The 21,460-nt window shown below is 45.9% G+C and overlaps 1 protein-coding gene across 1 annotated transcript in view; it reads right to left on the bottom strand.

Moving 5' to 3' along the window:
- Positions 1-12,012: 12,012 nt before the first annotated feature.
- LOC106865951 (retrovirus-related Pol polyprotein from transposon TNT 1-94) overlaps positions 12,013-21,460 on the bottom strand; it is a 29,038-nt gene continuing 19,590 nt past the window's right edge. The window contains exon 4 of the mRNA XM_014898107.2: positions 12,013-12,168. Coding sequence (XP_014753593.2) covers positions 12,115-12,168 — 54 coding nt within the window. The 3' untranslated portion in view covers positions 12,013-12,114. The remainder of the gene's footprint in view (positions 12,169-21,460) is intronic.

The raw sequence follows: 21,460 nt of genomic DNA, 5'->3' as shown, positions 1-21,460 counted from the left end.
GACCGGAGTCCGTAACCGGCTGGATCACATGCAGAATTATCTGAAGGCATAATCTAACGGTTTATATCGCTATATATGGATGCAACTATACTTATTGCAAAGATGTAAAGACACTGACCGTGTATCTAGAACTGATGCTCTGGTGTGATTAGTATACGACATTAGATAGGACAGATCGGGATTGTATTTTATTAAGTATGGCTTTGCCCTTATTATTTAACTAAGTTATTTTGCCTTGATATCCGTATCAATTTTATTGATTACGACAAAGACCTAAGAAAGTTCTCTGTACAAAGAAGTGTCGATCGGGGCGTACTTATGCCAATAATATGTGGTTAGTCTTCATCAATTATTGGCGGTTGCGAGCTGGAGCACAAAATTTTGTCCTACATAATGGCAGGGACGCAGGGTGTTCGATGGAGGATTTTGTCCATCCAATTGGCATGTAGTGTACTACAGGTTGGAGCCTGGAGGGGCGGCATCATGCACACAGTAGGGTGTCGGTGCTGATAGGATTTTCAGGAATGCTGATATATAGGCTTTTGTAATTCTAGGTCTTAATTTACAATAACTTTGAGGAAACGGCCGGCTTTTGTCGTGTTTGTTTCCGTTCACATTCATTAACCACTTGGCTTATGCAGCAGAGCGGAAATACCTTCACCCTAATCCACATTTCACCATATTGGTTAATTATCACTTATGTTAATTAGCATCTATTATCTATAATTAGTACGGAGTACCAATTACGGACTTTCTTTAAGCCTCCATATTCACCCACATGGTTAAAATCATCTTAACCATCAGAAAGTCTTATCTTAGCCTTTAATTTACGTAACTGTTGTGAAAAATAAAAACGGTTCTTGCTTACAGGTGAACTATTTCTTGCCTATGTTTGGCTTCGATTTTTTTCCTCAATAGTATACTGTGAAGTCTACGTATGAACAGCTTGCTAGGAGAGGGAGAGATCGATCTTTTAAACACCTCTGGAAAACTAAAGTTCCACTTAAAATCAAAATTTGGTTATGGGTCATTTGGCACAATGCTATTGCTACTAAAGATAATATGGTTCGCGGGAACTCGAAAGGGGACACTAGATGTCGTTTCTGTGAAGACTTTGAGACTATTCATCACTTGTTCTTTGCCTGTGCCGCTGCTAAATATGTTTGGGGGTTAGTTAGTTTAACTATTGGTGCTGATACAAGACCTGGCATGTTTACTCAATATTTCTGGTGGATTTCCAGATACCTACCCATCAATAGAAATCTTCAGGTGGTGGGGGTAGCTGCTATTTGTTGGGCCTTATGGAAATTACGTAACAGGGCATGTTTTGAAAAGAAACTTATACGATCTCCTGATGAGATTGTTTGCTATGCTTGTGCCTTCTTACGTCACTGGGCAGGGTTGCACGCCATCACGAGGCTCAAGCAAGAGAAGACAAGAAGAAGAGGGTGGGGAGCGCAAAGGACCAAGCTGCTAAGGACACTCTACAGGCGAGGATGAAGAGGCGTAAGGAAGATACGCATGCTTGAATGGCCGCAGATGGTTGACTGCAAGGAGAGAAGACAAGAAGAAGAGGGTGGGGAGCGCAAAGGACCGAGCTGCTAAGGACACTCTACAGGCGAGGATGAAGAGGCGGAAGGAAGATACGCATGATTGAATGGCCGCAGATGGTTGACTGCAAGGACTGGATCTAGAAACTTTATATTTTGTTGCCAGCCCTTTGTGTTGTGGTTATGTGTAATCCCTAAAAAACTTCTTTCGTGGGGAACCATTTAGGTCCCTGTGTGTGTTCTTGTTAGCCTGAGAGCCGACAAGTGCGTGATACTGTGTGTGTGTGTGGGGGGGGGGGGGTGAACAAATGTTCCGTTATCTGTTGATAATGGAATACGATCATCTTGAAGTTCCTGATGAGTAGCAGCGTCTCAAATTTCCTGCCGCTTGGCGAGGAAAGCAGCAAAAGTAGCCGACACCTGGTGATTAACATTGGCTAGATGACCCATCCGTTCATACGGTTCAGGGTCATACACCGGACATTCCCGCTCGCTCTCTGTAACATCCCAAAAAATCAAAACCTTTCATATGCATTGCATCCATAAGCATCATGCCACAATTGCATGTTTGAATTCAAATTTGAATCACAAAAGACTTTAAAAGATTTTGTTTACAACCATTTAAGCTTTGGATTTTCAAACCAATAGGGTTTATGTATAAAAGGGGTTTATTGCACATACGAGCTATCCCATAATTTTTGGGTAATTATTTGGAGTTGAAAAGGTATTTTATTTAAATGGATATATAACCCTAAAAGCATTTATAGGGCAAATGTATTTTTATATATTTTATTTTGAGGGGAAAATACTCCCAAAAGTTGTATCATGGTGGAACATGATTTTACAAATTTTCTGGAATTTGTTTGGACCAATTTCGAGTTCAAAATCAAAAGATATCAAAGAAATAAGAAAAACAGAAAAAGAAAAGGGCTAAAGGAAAAAAAGAAGAAGAGAAAACCGGACCGGCCCGGCCAAATGGGCCGAACCGGCCCGGTCCGACTGCGCCCGACCGGCCCCGCCAGCCCGGCCGCCCGCGCGCGCGCGCGGAGACGCTGACAGGTGGGGCCCACCTGTCAGGCTCCGTTTGGAAGGCGCCCGCACCGCCCGCGCCGGACTCCTCGCGCCGCCGCAATCACCGGAATCCGGAGATTCCGGCCTTCCCGAAACCCACTGGCCGCGTCGCTTTAAAGCCCGGGCACCCCGCTTCTTTTCCCCCCCGTTTGCCCTCGCTCGCACGCCCCAGGCCGCCGGAATCGCTCGCCGGAGAAGCTCCAAGCCCGCCGCCGTTTCGCGTCGCGCCGACGTGCTCGGACGCCGTCGCCGTTCGACCGAAGCTCACCGCCGGCCGCCGCCTCTTCGCCGTCCTAGGCGAGCACCCCGCCGTCCCCGAGCGCCTCCGACCCCGCCCCCGAGTCCGCCGTGCCGCGCCGCCCTCGCCCGTCGCTTCCCCGTCGCGCCCACGTCGCCGGAGCACCCCCGCGCCGCCGTCCCCTCCGTCTCCGGTGACCACCGCCGCCGCCCGGTAGGGAAAATACTCCCAAAAGTTGTATCATGGTGGAACATGATTTTACAAATTTTCTGGAATTTGTTTGGACCAATTTCGAGTTCAAAATCAAAAGATATCAAAGAAATAAGAAAAACAGAAAAAGAAAAGGGCTAAAGGAAAAAAAGAAGAAGAGAAAACCGGACCGGCCCGGCCAAATGGGCCGAACCGGCCCCGCCAGCCCGGCCGCCCGCGCGCGCGGGCGGAGACGCTGACAGGTGGGGCCCACCTGTCAGGCTCCGTTTGGAAGGCGCCCGCACCGCCCGCGCCGGACTCCCCGCGCCGCCGCAATCACCGGAATCCGGAGATTCCGGCCTTCCCGAAACCCACTGGCCGCGTCGCTTTAAAGCCCGGGCACCCCGCTTCTTTTCCCCCCCGTTTGCCCTCGCTCGCACGCCCCAGGCCGCCGGAATCGCTCGCCGGAGAAGCTCCAAGCCCGCCGCCGTTTCGCGTCGCGCCGACGAGCTCGGACGCCGTCGCCGTTCGACCGAAGCTCACCGCCGGCCGCCGCCTCTTCGCCGTCCTAGGCGAGCACCCCGCCGTCCCCGAGCGCCTCCGACCCCGCCCCCGAGTCCGCCGTGCCGCGCCGCCCTCGCCCGTCGCTTCCCCGTCGCGCCCACGTCGCCGGAGCACCCCCGCGCCGCCGTCCCCTCCGTCTCCGGTGACCACCGCCGCCGCCCGGTAAAAACCCTCGCCCCTCGTCCGTCCGATCGTTGATCAACGGTGTAGATTAGATCGTCCTTATTCACTTAAACCGAACCGGTACCGACGGACAGGAACGCGCCACGTGGCATCTATTTTTATAAAATAAAAAATCTAATTTTAATCCCCCGGATTAATTAAAAGGCACTTTTGCAGATAGGCCCCTGTAACTTCAAATGATCATAACTTTAAATCTGTTTGGCCAAATTTAGTGATCCACACCTTTTTGGAATCCTTAGGAAGTGTAGAATCTTTTGGCACTGTCCAATTTCAAATTTGAATATTTGAAGCTGAATCTTTTGGAACTGTCCAATCTCAGTCAAGACAGAAGAGCTATGCGGATTCAAAACGTAGGGAGGTTACGTATGAAGCTGAAGACAGGGCGTATCTCAGAGTTTCGCCGATACGCGGAGTGAAGAGATTTGGTATAAAAGGAAAGTTAGCACCCCGCTTCATTGGACCTTTCAAGATATTGTCGCGACAAGGAGAGGTAGCTTACAAGTTGGATTTACCGGAAGCACTGTCCAATGTCCACAACGTCTTCCACGTATCACAATTGAAGAAGTGTCACCCAGAGATGGCCGAAACACCCCTGAGGGATACAATTCCACTTGAGGAAGTCCAGATACAGAGTGACCTCACCTATGAGGAGAAACCGATCAGGACCTTGGATACAGCCGAGAGACAGACCCGATCCAAGACCATCAAGTTTTGCAAAGTCCAGTGGGACCATCATACAGAAGAAGAAGCCACTTGGGAACGCGAAGATGATCTTCGAGAAGACCACCCACACCTCTTTGCTAGCCACACCGAATCTCGAGGACGAGATTCATCTTAAGGGGGTTAGGTCTGTAACATCCCAAAAATTCAAAACCTTTCATATGCATTGCATCCATAAGCATCATGCCACAATTGCATGTTTGAATTCAAATTTGAATCACAAAAGACTTTAAAAGATTTTGTTCACACCCATTTAAGCATTGGATTTTCAAACCAATAGGGTTTATGTATAAAAGGGGTTTATTGCACATATGAGCTATCCCATAATTTTTGGGTAATTATTTGGAGTTGAAAAGGTATTTTATTTAAAAGGATATATAACCCTAAAAGCATTTATAGGGCAAATGTATTTTTATATATTTTATTTTGAGGGGAAAATACTCCCAAAAGTTGTATCATGGTGGAACATGATTTTACAAATTTTCTGGAATTTGTTTGGACCAATTTCGAGTTCAAAATCAAAAGATATCAAAGAAATAAGAAAAACAGAAAAAGAAAAGGGCTAAAGGAAAAAAAGAAGAAGAGAAAACCGGACCGGCCCGGCCAAATGGGCCGAACCGGCCCAGTCCGACCGCGCCCGACCGGCCCCGCCAGCCCGGCCGCCCGCGCGCTCGTGCGGAGACGCTGACAGGTGGGGCCCACCTGTCAGGCTCCGTTTGGAAGGCGCCCGCACCGCCCGCGCCGGACTCCCCGCGCCGCCGCAATCACCGGAATCCGGAGATTCCGGCCTTCCCGAAACCCACTGGCCGCGTCGCTTTAAAGCCCGGGCACCCCGCTTCTTTTCCCCCCCGTTTGCCCTCGCTCGCACGCCCCAGGCCGCCGGAATCGCTCGCCGGAGAAGCTCCAAGCCCGCCGCCGTTTCGCGTCGCGCCGACGAGCTCGGACGCCGTCGCCGTTCGACCGAAGCTCACCGCCGGCCGCCGCCTCTTTGCCGTCCTAGGCGAGCACCCCGCCGTCCCCGAGCGCCTCCGACCCCGCCCCCGAGTCCGCCGTGCCGCGCCGCCCTCGCCCGTCGCTTCCCCGTCGCGCCCACGTCGCCGGAGCACCCCCGCGCCGCCGTTCCCTCCGTCTCCGGTGACCACCGCCGCCGCCCGGTAAAAACCCTCGCCCCTCGTCCGTCCGATCGTTGATCAACGGTGTAGATTAGATCGTCCTTATTCACTTAAACCGAACCGGTACCGACGGACAGGAACGCGCCACGTGGCATCTATTTTTATAAAATAAAAAATCTAATTTTAATCCCCCGGATTAATTAAAAGGCACTTTTGCAGATAGGCCCCTGTAACTTCAAATGATCATAACTTTAAATCTGTTTGGCCAAATTTAGTGATCCACACCTTTTTGGAATCCTTAGGAAGTGTAGAATCTTTTGGCACTGTCCAAATTCAAATTTGAATATTTGAATCACATTCAAATTACAGAATAGGGTTTTATGCCATTTAAATGATAACTAATTATTTAGAAGTCCTCTTTGAATGAAACCAGTGCCCAAAATTTTGTTTTATTGTCCTGTGTCCAATGGGATAGATAAATAAATATTTTGAATTAAATTGTTTTGCTGTTGCAAATAAAACCTCATTTTAGGGTTTAAACCCTCACCTTTGTTTTTGCTTAAAAACCCTAATTACATGTGTTTAATTAGCAAGGCAATGGATCAGTAGATCACCCAAATAAAAGAAACCAAACTCATGTCACATGTTTTGCATTGCATCATGACATACATATTCTTTTGCTTGTATGGTGTGTTTATGTATGTGTATGTTTGCTTGATTGTATAGTTTTGTCGGAGAGCGAACTGTGTGACTGTGAAGAGTGTCTGAATACCAACTATTATCAAGGCAAGTTCACTTTGACCATTTACCCATTATTTTATTATGCACTAGATTTTATTAGTTGCATTGTTAAGATTATTATTGTATCTATACTAGCTATGACCTGTCCTAGTAGTATAGGATACCTTTGTCATGACCTTCACCACCAATTGCCATCGTAGTAGTAAAATGCTATGCTATGATAATATACGAGGGTAGTATTATTACAATGTGATACTATTGAATTACAAATATAGTTTTCCTAGTGTATGGCAAAACAAGTAATTCAATGAACCGTCCTGGGTGGGCTTCTTTGAGTATTCGGATGTCGTGACGTTAGGTCCATTTCTATGGGTCCCTCTGAGTCGAGTTCCTGTGGATTCAGGAATGGATCGTCCATGGACGTCTCTTCCGTGGATTTGGGGAGCACCTTCGTCACAATGTGGGATGCCACCCGGGATAACCAGAGACTGGACTAGTTTCCTGTTTAGTAGCTTCCAGTACAACCACATGGTAATATGGGCTCTGCCTGGATGGAGTAAGAAATGTTTACCCAGATTCGAGAGATTGTACTGAGGTAGTTGTGTAGGTGGGAGCGCGGGTCCCTCAGGTGGTTTGGGTGAACATGTTCTGAAAATTCTTGAAGTCAGTGCCGTTGCTACTCCACCCGGAGGACAGCAAGGGATTAACACGTTGAATTCTTGTGGGTAAAGTGTACCACCTCTCGAGAGTGTCAAACTAAGTACTTAGCCGTGTCCCCGGTTACGGACAATTATGAGCAACTAGATATTGGAGTTGTAAGGAAGGTCTCACTCATTCCAATTTCCTAATAAAATGAATGGTTTGAACTGGGTAGGAGCATTGATGTTTCTACTCAATGTGCCTAGGTTAATAGGAGCATGGGTGTTTCTACCCTGTGTCCAATAGAATTCAAAACTATTTGTCTAAAAATGATAGGATTTGAATAATGATGCTTTTATGCAAAGTAGCCAAACCCCACTTAGCAAACTATGCATGTACTTGATAGGTCCTTTATAACTCTAGTGAGCTTGCCAATACATTCAAATGTATTAACCACGTAGTGGCTGCAATTAATAATGCAGGTGAAACTGACGAAGAGTGAGGTTCGTCGATATTTCTTTGGGTCATGTGCTTACATTCCAACATGCTCTCTCCTTTGGGAGTAGATGAGGCCCTTTTGCTCTACCTTTCCGCTGCAGCTTCATGATACATTGTTATCATGGTTTTGAACATTATTTGTTTATGCTGGCCTAGGAGGTCATGCAAGTTTGTAAGTACAATTTAAGTTCTGGATGATACGATGTAATAAAGTACTTTTGACCTTTGTATCTTGGTATTACATCTTGAACTGTGTGTGCTAGTGAGTCGATCCAGGGACTAGCACAAGTAAGCACAGAGATCGAACCCTTGGTGAAGGGGGATCGCTTCACTCTCAATGATCATATTGTGCATGATCACACAGGTAGTCATGACCTCCCACATCTGATCTTTTGACCAGGTGAGAGCAGGGTACCGGACGATGGCAATTCGAGCCTGCAACACACCAAATGCCCGCTCGACATCCTTCCTGCATGCTTCCTGTCGTGTCGCAAACCAAGATCTTGCTCCTCCTGCGGGTGCGTTTGAGATTGTCTTCACAAAGGTCGACCATCTTGGATAGATGCCATCTGCTAGGTAGTATCCCATGTTGTACACATGGCCATTCATTCATAGTTCACCGGAGGAGTAGTGCCTTCAACGAGCTTGGCAAACACATTCGAGCGTTGCGCAGCACATTGATGTCATTATGCGATCCTGCCATACCGAAGAAGGCATGCCAAATCCACAGATCTGATCGGCCACTGCCTCAAGGACCACACTATATGATCCTTTGTGGCTTTTATACATGCCCTGGTGTGCAAATGGACAGTTCTTGCATGACCAATGCATACAGTCGATGCTGCCAAGCATACCAGGGAATCCTCTTTCTGCATTTTGTGCTAGGATCTGAGCTTGGTCTTCTGCAGTGGGTGTTCTCAAGTACTGATCTCCAAACACCGCCACAGTTGCCGTACAGAACCTGTACATGCAGTTGATGGCCGTGGATTCAGCCATGCGGAGGTAGTCGTCCTGTGTATCGGCATGAATTCCATAAGCAAGCAACCGGAGGGATACCATGCATTTCTAAATTGTTGTGAAACCAAGTGTGCCGACGGCGTCACTCTTCAATTTGAAGTAATCGTCGTACTCCCGGAGGTACTCGACGATCTTCAAAAAGAGCTTCCGAGACATTCTGAAATGGTGCCGAAAGACAACATAGCTGTGCAATGGATCATCGGCGAAGTAGTCGGCGTACAGCATGTAGTAGCCTTCCATCCTTTGCGTCGCCTTCCTCGATCCTCCCCTTCCCAGCCGCTGTGCATCTTGGGCGATGAGACCAAGAAGCGACGAGACGATGAGTTCATGCTCCTCTTCGCCACCGGAGGCAGTATCATCAGCAGTGGCGACTTCCTCATCAAAAAGCACGGCGAGCATCTCTTCGTTGTCCGAATCCATGGCCTTGGCAAATCGTCGAACACCTTGCGAGCAAGGTGGCTGCGGGGTGGGCACCGACTCGGTGGTGGAACTGGCTGGCGGCGGACGGCGAAAATGGAACTGCGATGGCAAAGGAAGATCTATGCGGTAGTAGGGTTTTTTCTATCGACTGCATACCGTCGCCGATGAGAGGGGTGGTTCCGGCGGCGATTCGGGGGTGGAATTCACCAAAGCCGACGAAGAGGGGAAAATGGGGTATGTTTTTGGTTTGTGCCGTTGAGAGTGCTGGCCCGCAAGGTTTTGCGCCCGAGCCGGTGCCCTCGACACCCCCCCCCCCCCCGAGGGTTGGGTTCGGTCTGGGGGCGCCGGATGTGAAGTTGGGCCGCGCCGGCTGAAAAAGCAAAATGGGGGGCGTGGCTGGGTGGGTTTTTCGGCGTCGGTGCCCCCATTTGGCCTTTGGGGGCCTTTAGGGGGGACAAGTGGAGATGCTCTCAATGGCGCCGACCTCCAAGGTTCTGGCCTAACTTCGTGGTGGACTGGGAGCCGGCGGCGGGGAGCGGACGGCTCGGGGCGACAGGTGGCGGCAGGGAATGAAGGGGCATCCATGTCGATGTCTCCATACAAGAGGGGGGTCGGGAGATAAAAGGAGAGAGAGATGGGATGGATCTAGCGGGCCGGCCACGTCAAGGATCCACACTACTTCTCCTCCAACAATCACAAGTGAGTACAGGGACCATGTGTTTCTTAGGCTTTTCAGCCGCTAGTCTATTAGTGGTGGGCAAAATGTGAAAATAATGGGTCTAAAATTTTCTTTAGTTGCTTGTGTTTGTCATGTCTCTTCTATAATTTTAACCTAACTCAATGGCTCAGTCGGTCTAAAATATGTTCTACTATATGTGAAAATTGGATATGTGCCATTTTAAATCATATTACTTGTATTTGCTTCACAAAACACACAATTTTTGCATTTACAAAATGGAAAAAAAATACTCCCTCTGATCCATAATAAGTGTCATGGATTTAGTGCAAATCTAGTACAACTTTGTACCAAGTTCAAGACATTTATTATGGATCGGAGTGAGTACTTTTTAACTAAAAGTTGTACAACCTCTTCAGAAATATTGTTTGTCATGGCAAGATACGCCTCCGTGCCAAAAATGAAACATTAGTATGAACTATGGCATAGAAATTACAATGGCTTTGGCCATTTGGATTGAAAGTCATAAACGTCTATACCTGATAGGTCATTTTGTGAAGGATTTTTTTGAACAATTATCAAATTTCAAGTTCATCATTTTTCATGGCAACTATTACACTTCAGCAATGCTTTTCTTATGGCGGCAAACTCACCATCATTTATGTTTTCTTATCTTCACAGCCCACATATACTATGTGCACTACGCAGCTACCGGGTAGAATCATTGCTCACATTGAGAAAATTTGCCGCCGCTGTTTATGGAGCAAACGTTCGCTCAATGGGGAATCTACTAATAATTCTCTTGCTGCCTGGGATAAAGTGTGTTGTCCTGAAGATAAAGGAGGCCTTGGCATTGTTATTTTAAAGCTTTGGAATCAAGCTCTTTTGCTCAAACACTTCAACAAATTCTACAATAAGGAGGATATTCCATGGGTAAGCTTGGATGGATTTATGGTTTGATGAGGAATTAGAGCAAGCTTTTCATCAGGAGTTAGAGCAAGCTTGGAAGGATTTATGGTTTCATGAGGAATTAGAGCAAGCTTCATTAGGAGTTAGAGCAAGCTTTTCATCAGGATTTAGAGCAAGCTTGGAAGGATTTATGGTTTCATGAGGAATTTTTGAGATGATCCTTATTGTATCCATTAGAGCGGGCTTGGAAGGATTTATGGTTTTATGATGAGGAATTAGAGCTAGCTTTTCTCAAGGCTATTTTCCTTTGCCATCAATGAGGATGTTTCGGTTCATACAAATTTGCAGGGACGCAAAGCGCAACGCCCGGGACAGGATCGATCTCCCACTCTCTCTTTTTTTGAATAACCTGTAACTTTATTCAAACTCCATACTCGTGATAGGTATAATGTTTGTAATCATAGACCAAAGAAATTAAAAAGTAACTCATGTAACTAAGAATTACAATGAGATCTCTTGAAGACATCTTTTACATGATATAAATCTTTCAATCTTTGCAACACGAAATATTGTCGATGCTTCAGTAAAAAGATTGTTATTAAACTCGAACGGCAATAAAAAGATTGTTATTAAAAAAGTTGACTACCTTTAAAGGCTTAAAAAAGTCCCCTTGAGCCGTCCATCCAAAGAGATGGGAAGCCATGACGTTCAACGTACTTGTGCCGGTAATGATACCTTAAAAGATCTTCGCCAGAACACAAAAAGAATCCAGAGCCATATAAGACTATAATATGAACAAAAGAATCATAACAGACTGACAATAACTCATCAAATACATATGAACGGATTTGTCAGGACACAAAGCTCAAAATCTGCAAGATCATCTCCCATTATCTTCTTTTTTTTGAGAACATCTGGCTTTTTTTTTACAGCAAAGCACCTCTTTATTCATTGATAATCAAAGTTACATCTTTAAGTAAGAGAGGTACAATGCAAGGAGGGGATTATGAAACCAGGTGAAGGGCGGTGTAGACTTCGCTAGAACCACTAACTCGTGAGCCACTTTGTTTGCTTCCTGGGGGCAATGACTGAAAGAGATCTTCATGAAGTCGGATGCCAAACTGGCACAATCATCAAGAATAGCAGCAGCCGTAGTATAACTCTGCCCATCCTCATTCATAGCTTGGATGACATCCATGTTATCGGAGCATACAGCAATGCTGTGGCATCCTGTGAGCGTCACAAGCTCCAGGCCAACCCGGAGAGCATAAGCCTCGGCCGACAACACATCCTGAACCACCTCCATCTTCCAAGAACATCTGGCTTTATTGATTCTATGAGGAACCCGGAATTAACTTCCAGACCCTCAATGTGTTTAACTTCATCAGTCCATGATCAAGCTGATGAACACATACAAAATGAGTACCATTGCACAACAAACTAAAGATAAAATAAACTTTATTATTAATATACCAAAAGACATACAAAGTGCAATGACTCGTGACATTATACAATCAGAAATCAGCGGAAATAAAATGCGTAGAGACTCCATCTCAGCCACAGGCAGTCGAGGTAGTCCACGTGACCTCACGCCGGGATCCTCCTAGTAGTTGTAGTCGGCATCCTCATCTTCATAGAACTCTGAATATAAAAAAAAATGCAATGCGATGAGTACATTACGTACTCAGCGTGCCCCCTCAAGAAACCTAAATAACTACATGTATGGCTTCAAAGGAAGGATATATGGTTATTTTGCATAAAAGCGATTTTATTTGAAATACAACCATATTTTTGATGAAAGCGGTTTTACACCAAAACAAGTTTTGTATGGTATCAATTCAATGACGTTCAACAACGACACCGGATAAGCGGCGGGATCCTCATGACCCGGCGGCACAATCGACCTCGTCGATCCAACACACTCACACACCAACACCAAGAAATAGAGAGATGATAGGTAGATGACCCAAAGTGCCACTTCACTCGTCCATTAACCGCGGCACAGCTATTCGAATAGTTTTGACTCTGCAGAGTTTGTACACTGGACTCACATGAAATCGACGTGTTACCCCTTTGTTGTCCTTTGGCCTGAGTAGCAATGGCGTCGATTACGTGACCTTTCAATCAACGATCCTTGGTATTGTCTCAGCCCGCTAAGGTTTCCCAGTCGGATGTGTGTACGTCCACCTGCTAAAGGCCCCTCTTGCACCAAACAACGGCCGCAGCCGCCAAGGATAGCAAGTCCCTCAAGTCTCCACGAGACCCAATCCACCACTTGGCCGAGATGCCACCAATTCACGCTGACCTAGTTGGTACACCTTACCCATTTAGGCATGTGGTTGCACTTGTATGGTGAAGTAAGCAGAAATCAGGCATTTTCCCTTATAGGGTACAACGGCAACCACAAACTCGAGGGACTCCAACCCATTCCACCAACAATCCGATGCCGCCATACCCTTGGTAAGTTCACCAGAATAGTTTTAAAACACACCATCGGCACTTGTCGCACAAGTCCAACCACACTCAGCATCCAACATGCTCACAATAATTAAGTTTTAAAAGAATAACTCACACTTGATGGATACACTCGAAACAATGTGAACTAAATTATTAAGCAAGGCTAAGCAATTCTACTTTGTGCAAGAATACTAAATAAACTATTCCAGGTATTAGGAGAAAGGCGACAAGCAGATTATGGCATCATGATAGTGTCAATCGACACGTTGGCTATAGAAATAAAATAGCATGCAGGTTTATAAAACAATAAAATTAACTAACTAATGCCCATTTGAAAACATAGGTGAAATATGTTCAAAGAGAGGGGGGGGGGGGGGGCATGCCTCCGTTGATGAATCTTCTTCTTCAACCTTTTTGTTGTTGTTCCACCTCGTCACTCTCTATTCGCCGTAACGATAACAAAAACAAACAAAATAAATACAAAAGCAATGATGCCAAATAAAATACAAATACGAATAGACAACGAGGCCGAGATAGGTTTGGAAATGATAGGAACAACTTGGGTAGGATTGGTTGTTTTGGGACAGATTCTAAGAAGGATAATTATATACCCGAAACGAAGGAATATCTGATTGGCCATACCCTTTAGTACAATAATAATAAATACTACCTCCGTTCCATAATTCTTGTCGAAATATTACATGTATCTAGACGCTTTTTAAGAATAGATACATCCATTTTTGGCAAATTTGAGACAAGAATTATGTAACGGAGGGAGTACTAATACTATAAACTACGCTGCTAGCTACTAACCAAAAATAGATCAAGCATATACGTAAATGCACTCCGGGACAATGCAACATCCATTATCATGATAATTTGCAATTATATCAACAACTCCTATCGTACTAGTGACAAAAGCAATGAGCATAATATATATACTAGCTCGCATGCTGCAGCATAACTGAGAGAATAACAAAACTAAGATTGCTCTCTACACATGATAAAGATATAAAAACAGATCTTGGTTTAATTCAAGACAAGGTTGAGTACAAAGCATGATTCCAGAGGTAATCAATTAAACATTCATACAAAAATAAACTATGGATAAATCATGTCACACCTGATTCTATAGTAGTTAAACAAAGCATATAATCTATACTAATGGTATGAGCATAATAACAATTAACAGATGCATCTTAATTATATGCAGCCATACAACATAGGCATTTGCAAGCAATCATCTACATGATGGAAGCCACAACAAACAATGTTGTCATGTGAGAATAATACACAAGAATAAAGCAATCTAGAATGCACCTAGCTTCTAGTGACCATAAGGTATAATGTGAAATATGAATATAAACATATAGACCATTCATGCATTAAGAAATACATCAAGCTATTGAACATGGAAAGAGTACCCTTATATTAGTGTAAACAAGTACAAGCAGCAACTAACATGTATCACTAGCTAGCTAGCAAGAGGCTATCCATGGATAAGAGCACCATACTAAGCTAGTGACAAATGGCAAAGAAAATATACTATAAAGCACTCTATGTAATACAAACTATAATGAATTAGCACATGCATATCCTTTCTATAAAAATATAACAAAGATCATGGCATACGAACATACAATTAAAACAAGAAATATATGACACTTTAAATATCTAATACACAATCAGGCATGTGATAAAATTATATTAACTTCACCAACAGATCCTACGCATGTATAGAAACTACAGCAAACAAGACATGTACAAATGTAACAACACTATTTGAGTGTGGCCTGAATTGCATCGGTTAAACCTAGTTTAACTTCTACCCATTGGATTTAGAATCCGATCCCACCAGAGGCTTTCTAAGGTCCAAAGGAAACTTCTGTATGTTCAGGTCAAAGCTAGATTGTGGACAGAACATAGGAGACTATGGCGATGTCGATCATCGACGGAATGACATTGATGGTGTCGGAGCTATGGTGAATGGATTGGTGATTCGTTTTCTGTTCAGACTGACAGAGAAGAGTGACACACTGTGACATGGAATAATTTTAGAGGAACATGATATAAGAAGGAGATAGAATGGTCATGTCGATCAGGATTGACATGGAATGATGAATGCGTGGCCAATACGAAGAATTGGGCAGGCGGCCATATATATATAGGATGTACAGTACAGTCTATAGGTTGCAGGGATTGGATGGAGACTCAACACAGACATCGCGATCGTTGGCAAATGCTTGTCGAAGGTTGATGAAGATGGCAGAAATTCGACGTGTACAATCGACGGTTCGGGCTGTAGGTTGGGGCGTTGGATTCAGAACGTGATGGCTATACTCCTGGTGTGAGGGTCTGTCCAGCAGTGCTTCGGTTCGTCGGAATCATCCAGCGGTGATCATGGCAAGGCGACAGTGGCCAACGACACCGGATAGATGCAAAAACTTGTCAAGCGGGTAGATGAGATGAATATAGACTTGGGGACGCAAGAGATTGAACAGCGACTTACCAAGTGAATCGTGATCTTGAGAGGCAGTTCTGGAGAGTCGAATTGAAACACGAAATTGATCGGGTGTGATTGACAGATTGAGTAGACGATCATCTGAATCGAATCCCCGAGATCAGTCATTGCTCCTTGCATGAGGGTTTGGTGTTTAGTGCTTGGTTCGTAGGAATTTCAGCAACAATGGTGGTTGGTGGGCAGTGAGGCACAGGCAGGGACATGGTGGCGGGGCTGTATGTGTTAGCTCTAATCATGTACTTGTATTAGTTTTTCAGACTTTGGTTAATTCAGTTGTAATAGGGATTACGTGCATCGGCTATTAATGTGTAGGCCATGCACTGAACACTGTTCTCTCCTTGACTTGCTCGGCACTTGCGTCAGCAGACAAGGATGGGAGAGGGAGTGTGGGTACAGGACTGCGCCGGCAACGCACGTCCTGGTGTATGCTGCTACGGCAGCTGGTGTATACCTCCTCAGCTGCGGCTGCCGGAGGAGTTGCTCCTCAGTGAAGCAAAGGAAGGCAACCCCAATTGAATAGGGGGGGCTGGAAATCATCTCTGCTTGTGCTGCTCTGTTCTTGGTGTGTGCGTGTGTTTTTGCCCTCTAGGTGTTCGACCAATTGCCTCTCATCGATCCTGTGTGAAATCGAGCTTGCCGTGGTGTCCACCGTGAAAGTGAGACTGAGTGAGACTTGATGCTCTACAATTGGCATCAGAGCTGACGTTTGGAGGCGTAAGGAGTGGTGATGCCGGCCACGCCGACGCCAGAGGAGCAGGCGGAGGCAGAGAAGAAATTGAAGCAGCAGCAGCGTTTGAAACTGGAGGAGGAGATGAAGGAGATGGCGGAAAAGCTAAAGGAGTTGGACGTCGATGGTACGAGCGATTCCAAGTCCGCTCTGCCATTGACGACCTTGGCGAGTCCGGCGCCGTCGCAGCGGTCGCACCTCCCGATTGCGTGGCCGCAGCTGACGCGCACGAACTACACCATCTAGTCCATGAAGATGCGAGTGGCGATGCAGTCCGCGCACGTGTGGGAGGCGACGCAGAGGACATACGTCGACTTCGATATGGACCGTGAGGCACTGTTCGCGATCTACTCCGCCGTGCCCGACACCGTGATGTCGTCTCTCGCTGGCCGTGACACCGCAAAGGCCGCTTGGGACGCCATCAAGACGTCGCACGTCGGGCACGACCGAGTACGGGAAGCAAGCCTTCAGTCCCTGCGCAAGGATTTTGAAGAGCTGCAGATGGGTGACACGGAGTCAGTGGATGACTTCGCGAGCAGAATCTCGGCGTTGGTGGCAGGGATCCGTGCGCTCGGTGACACTCTGTCAGAGCTGCGTGTGGTCCAGAAGTTTCTTCAGGCGGCTCCGGCACACTACATGCAGATCGTGACCTCGATTGAGCAGTGTGTGCCATTAAACACTCTCACCGTTGAAGATCTCGTCGGCCGGTACAAGGCGCACGACGAGCGAGTACGTCAACGCTTCGGCAACCCCAAAGATGGTGAGCATCTCACGCTATCTAGGTCTCAGTGGGAAAACTTTACTGGAAATAAAAGGAAAAATGTAGAGGGTACTGGGAACTGGGCAAAGGTAGGGAGCTCAAGAAGTGGTGCTGCTAGTGCAAAGCAGAGTACTGAACAAGCAGAAGAAGGTGAGATGTCACAATTGTGGCAAGAAAGGGCACTTTAAGAAAGAGTGTAAAAAGCCCAGGAAGGAACGAGCCATGGTTGCCGAGAAGGAAAATGGAGATGAAGAACCTGCATTGCTCATGGTGCAAACATGTGAGTTGATGCAGAGTTCAGAGACTGTTGATGGTGAAGTATTTCTGAATGAAGAGAAGGTTCAGCTGAAGGCTAGAAATGCAGAGAATTACGATCGTGGCATGTGGTACTTAACACTGGAGCCACTAATCATATGACAGGGGTCAAGGAGAAATTCAGTGACATTGATGAAACAGTGAAAGGGAAAGTGAAGTTTGGAGATGGCTCAACTGTGGCAATTTTGGGACGAGGAACTATTTTGTTCCAGTGCAAAAATGGTGAACACAGAGAACTAACAAATGTGTATTACATCCCATCACTAAAGAGCAGCATAATCAGCATTGGTCAGCTGTCTGAAAAAGGTTGCAAGATAGTCATTGAAGATGATTATCTCCTGTTGTATGACCCTGGAAGAAGATTGTTGGCAAGGGTGAAAAGAGCACGTAACAGATTGTATATTCTTGATCTCAGCTTGACAAGGCCAATATGTTTGATGGCAAATACATGGGATGCTGCTTGGATCTTGCATGCAAGGTATGGGCACTTAAATTTTGATGCATTGGGAGCTTGCCAGAAAGAATATGGTAGTAGGACTACCTCAGATAGATCACATAGAACAAATCTGTGATGGTTGTCTGATTGGAAAGCAGAGAAGGAAATCTTTTCCTGGAACTGCTACTTTCAGGGCAGAGCAACCGCTAGCACTACTGCATGCTGATCTGTGTGGGCCTGTAACACCTCCAACACCTGCAGGAAATCGATACTCCTTGCTTGTCATTGATGACTACAGCAGGTACATGTGGATAGTACTGCTGAAGAGCAAAGATCAAGCACTGGCAGCCATTCATAAAGTCAAGAAAAAAGCTGAGAAGGAAGTAAACTGTGAACTGAAATCTCTTAGGACAGATAGAGGTGGAGAGTTTAATTCAATGCATTTTAATGAATATTGTGACGAGCATGGAATTAAACACTTTCTCACTGCACCATACTCACCACAACAGAATGGCGTCGTAGAACGTAGAAATCAGACAGTTGTCTCAATGGCAAGAAGTCTATTGAAGAGTATGAGTGTGCCTGGTATATTTTGGGGAGAAGCAGTTCTTACAGCTGTGTATATCTTGAATAGAGCTCCCACAAAGAGTGTGAAAGACAGGACACCATATGAGGCTTGGTTCAACAAGAAGCCAAAGATCCATCACTTGCGCACCTTTGGATGTGTTGCTTATGTGAAAATCACCAAACCAAATCAGTCAAAGCTTGATGATAGAAGCCAGCGTGCTGTGTTAATTGGATATGAGCCACTGACAAAAGCCTACCATTTGTTTGATCCCATGACTAAGAAAGTGATTGTATCACGTGATGTTGTATTCGATGAAAAAAGGCATTGGGATTGGACTGAAGTGACTGAGCTAGAAATGCAAGGAGGAGGAAATGAATTTACTGTTGTGTATCCTGCATATGATGTTGATACCAGGGAAGCACATAGGAAGATAGAACAATCTGATCAGTCTTCTGATATGGCTCAAAATGCACCAGCTCTTGGAAATGATGAACCTGCTGCACCTAACACGCCTTCTACCCCTCTTGTGCCCATTCTAGGCACGACTGGGAGTGCTGGTGTGGGAATGGAGAGTGGAGAACAATCTTCTAGTGTTGGACCGCAAGGGTATCGCAATATGCAGGAATTACTTGACAATACCTCACCCTGTACGCTGGACCTTGACGATGACAATCAGTGTATGTTGAGTGCAGAGGAGCCAGCAACTCTAGCTGAGGCACAAAAGGAAGCATGTTGGAGGAAGGCGATGGATGAGATGAAATCTATCATTGACAACCAAACGTGGGTTATGATTGATCCACCAACTGGAAAGAAGTCTATTGGGCTGAAGTGGGTCTATAAAGTGAAGAAAGATCCAACTGGAGCAATTGTCAAGCACAAAGCCAGATTAGTTGCTAAAGGTTATGTGCAGAAACATGGTGTAGACTTTGAAGAAGTTTTTGCTCCAGTGGCACGCATGGAATCAGTGAGACTGGTGGTGGCATTAGCAGCACAAGAGGGATGGCAGGTGCATCACATGGATGTGAAGTCTGCATTCTTGAATGGAGAACTGTAGGAGGAAGTATATGTGTGTCAAGCTCCTGGTTATGAGAAAGCTGGCAAGGAATATAAGGTGCTCAAATTGCAGAAAGCACTTTATGGTTTAAAACAAGCACCCAGAGCATGGAATACCAAACTGGATGCAACTTTGTTGACTCTTGGCTTTGCAAGGTGTCCATTGGAGCATGGTATGTACTTGAGAAACACAGGTGACAACCAGCTTCTAGTTGGAGTGTATGTGGATGACCTAATTATTTCAGGTTCAAGCACAGTTGAGATAGAAAAGTTCAAAGAGCAGATGAAAGAATTGTTTAAGATGAGTGACCTTGGGTTGCTCTCTTATTACCTGGGAATTGAAGTATCTCAGGGGGTGAATGGCATCACACTTTGTCAGGCCGGATATGCACAGAAAATTGTTGACGAAGGAGGAATGAGCGAGTGCAATCCAAGCCCAATTCCAATGGAACCAAGACTGAAACTATACAAGTCACAGGAAGAAGAAAGAGTGGATCCTACAATGTACAGAAGTCTCATTGGGAGTTTGAGGTATCTCATCAATACGAGACCTGATCTTGCTTATGCAGTAGGCATTGTTAGTAGGTTCATGGAAGACCCTGGTGTATCACACATGGCTGCTGTAAAACATATACTAAGGTACATCCATGGAACCATTACTTTTGGTTGTCATTATACCAGAAGAGGAGAAGAATATTCTGGACTTGTTGGCTATTGTGATAGTGATTTGGCTGGAGATGTAAATGACAGGAAGAGCACAAGTGGTATGATCTTCTTCCTTGGCTCCAACCCAATCACTTGGGTCTCGCAAAAATAGAAAGTGGTTGCTCTTTCATCATGTGAAGCAGAATATATATCTGCAGCTACTGAAGCTTGTCAAGGAGTATGGCTAGGCCGCTTACTTGCTCAGCTGCAGAACAAGGAGATGCATTGCGTGAAGCTGAAGATCGACAACCAATCTGCTATCTCCTTGTGCAAAAATCCTGTCTATCACGACCGCAGTAAGCACATTCAGACTCGATACCATTTCATTCGAGATTGTGTGGAGGGAGGAAGCGTGGCTGTGGAGCATGTGAGGACAGGTGACCAATTTGCTGATTTGCTGACGAAGCCATTGCCTCGGATAAAGTTTCTGGAACTTAGGGAGAGGATCGGAGTTCGTCCAGTGAAGATACAAGTACAAGATTAAGGGAGAGATTGTTAGCTCTAATCATGTACTTGTATTAGTTTTTCAAACTGGTTAATTCAGTTGTAATAGGGATTACGTGCATCGGCTATTAATGTGTAGGCCATGCACTGAACACTGTTCTCTCCTTGACTTGCTCGGCACTTGCGTCAGCAGACAAGGATGGGAGAGGGAGTGTGTGTACAGGACTGCGCCGGCAACGCACGTCCTGGTGTATGCTGCTACGGCAGCTAGTGTATACCTCCTCAGCTGCGGCTGCCGAAGGAGTTGCTCCTCAGTGAAGCAAAGGAAGGCAACCCCAATTGAATAGGAGGATGGAAATCATCTCTGCTTGTGCTGCTCTGTTCTTGGTGTGTGCGTGTGTTTTTGCCCTCTAGGTGTTCGACCAATTGCCTCTCATCGATCCTGTGTGAAATTGAGCTTGCGGTGGTGTCCACCGTGAAAGTGAGACTGAGTGAGACTTGATGCTCTACAGTATGCGTTGAAGATGCTCGTGGAAGACACAGATGAGCGAACGCTGGAATGGGACAAGGACGAGCGGCATAGCTCCAGGATTTGGCGATGCTGCGGTTGGAACTAACGCTATGGCGTGCAGAAGCAAGGTGGCCAGTGCATGCAGCGAGAGAAGCGTCCAGCGGTTCGCACGGCTAGAATTGCAGGCGGTAGTTTCAGCGGCAGAGGCGCCTGTGTTGTGGAGACTGAAAGCCACTAGGAAGAGAAGCGAGAGACATACACGCACGGGGAGAATTGACCCTTCAGCAGAGTTGGACTGCGGCAGAAATAAAACAGAGGGAGAAGAAGAGAGAGATGGGCTTGGCCAGGGAACGAAGGAGAGAAAAGGAAATGGGGTATAAGAGATTTCAACAGCCCAAAGGTTAAGAAGCTTTTCTTGTCAAACATAAAGCTTCGA

Source organism: Brachypodium distachyon, chromosome 2 (assembly GCF_000005505.3).
Source record: "Brachypodium distachyon strain Bd21 chromosome 2, Brachypodium_distachyon_v3.0, whole genome shotgun sequence".
Taxonomy (NCBI): Eukaryota; Viridiplantae; Streptophyta; class Magnoliopsida; order Poales; family Poaceae; genus Brachypodium; species Brachypodium distachyon.
The sequence above is the reverse complement of the archived record's forward strand: the minus strand, read 5'-3'. Positions and strand labels throughout refer to the sequence as shown.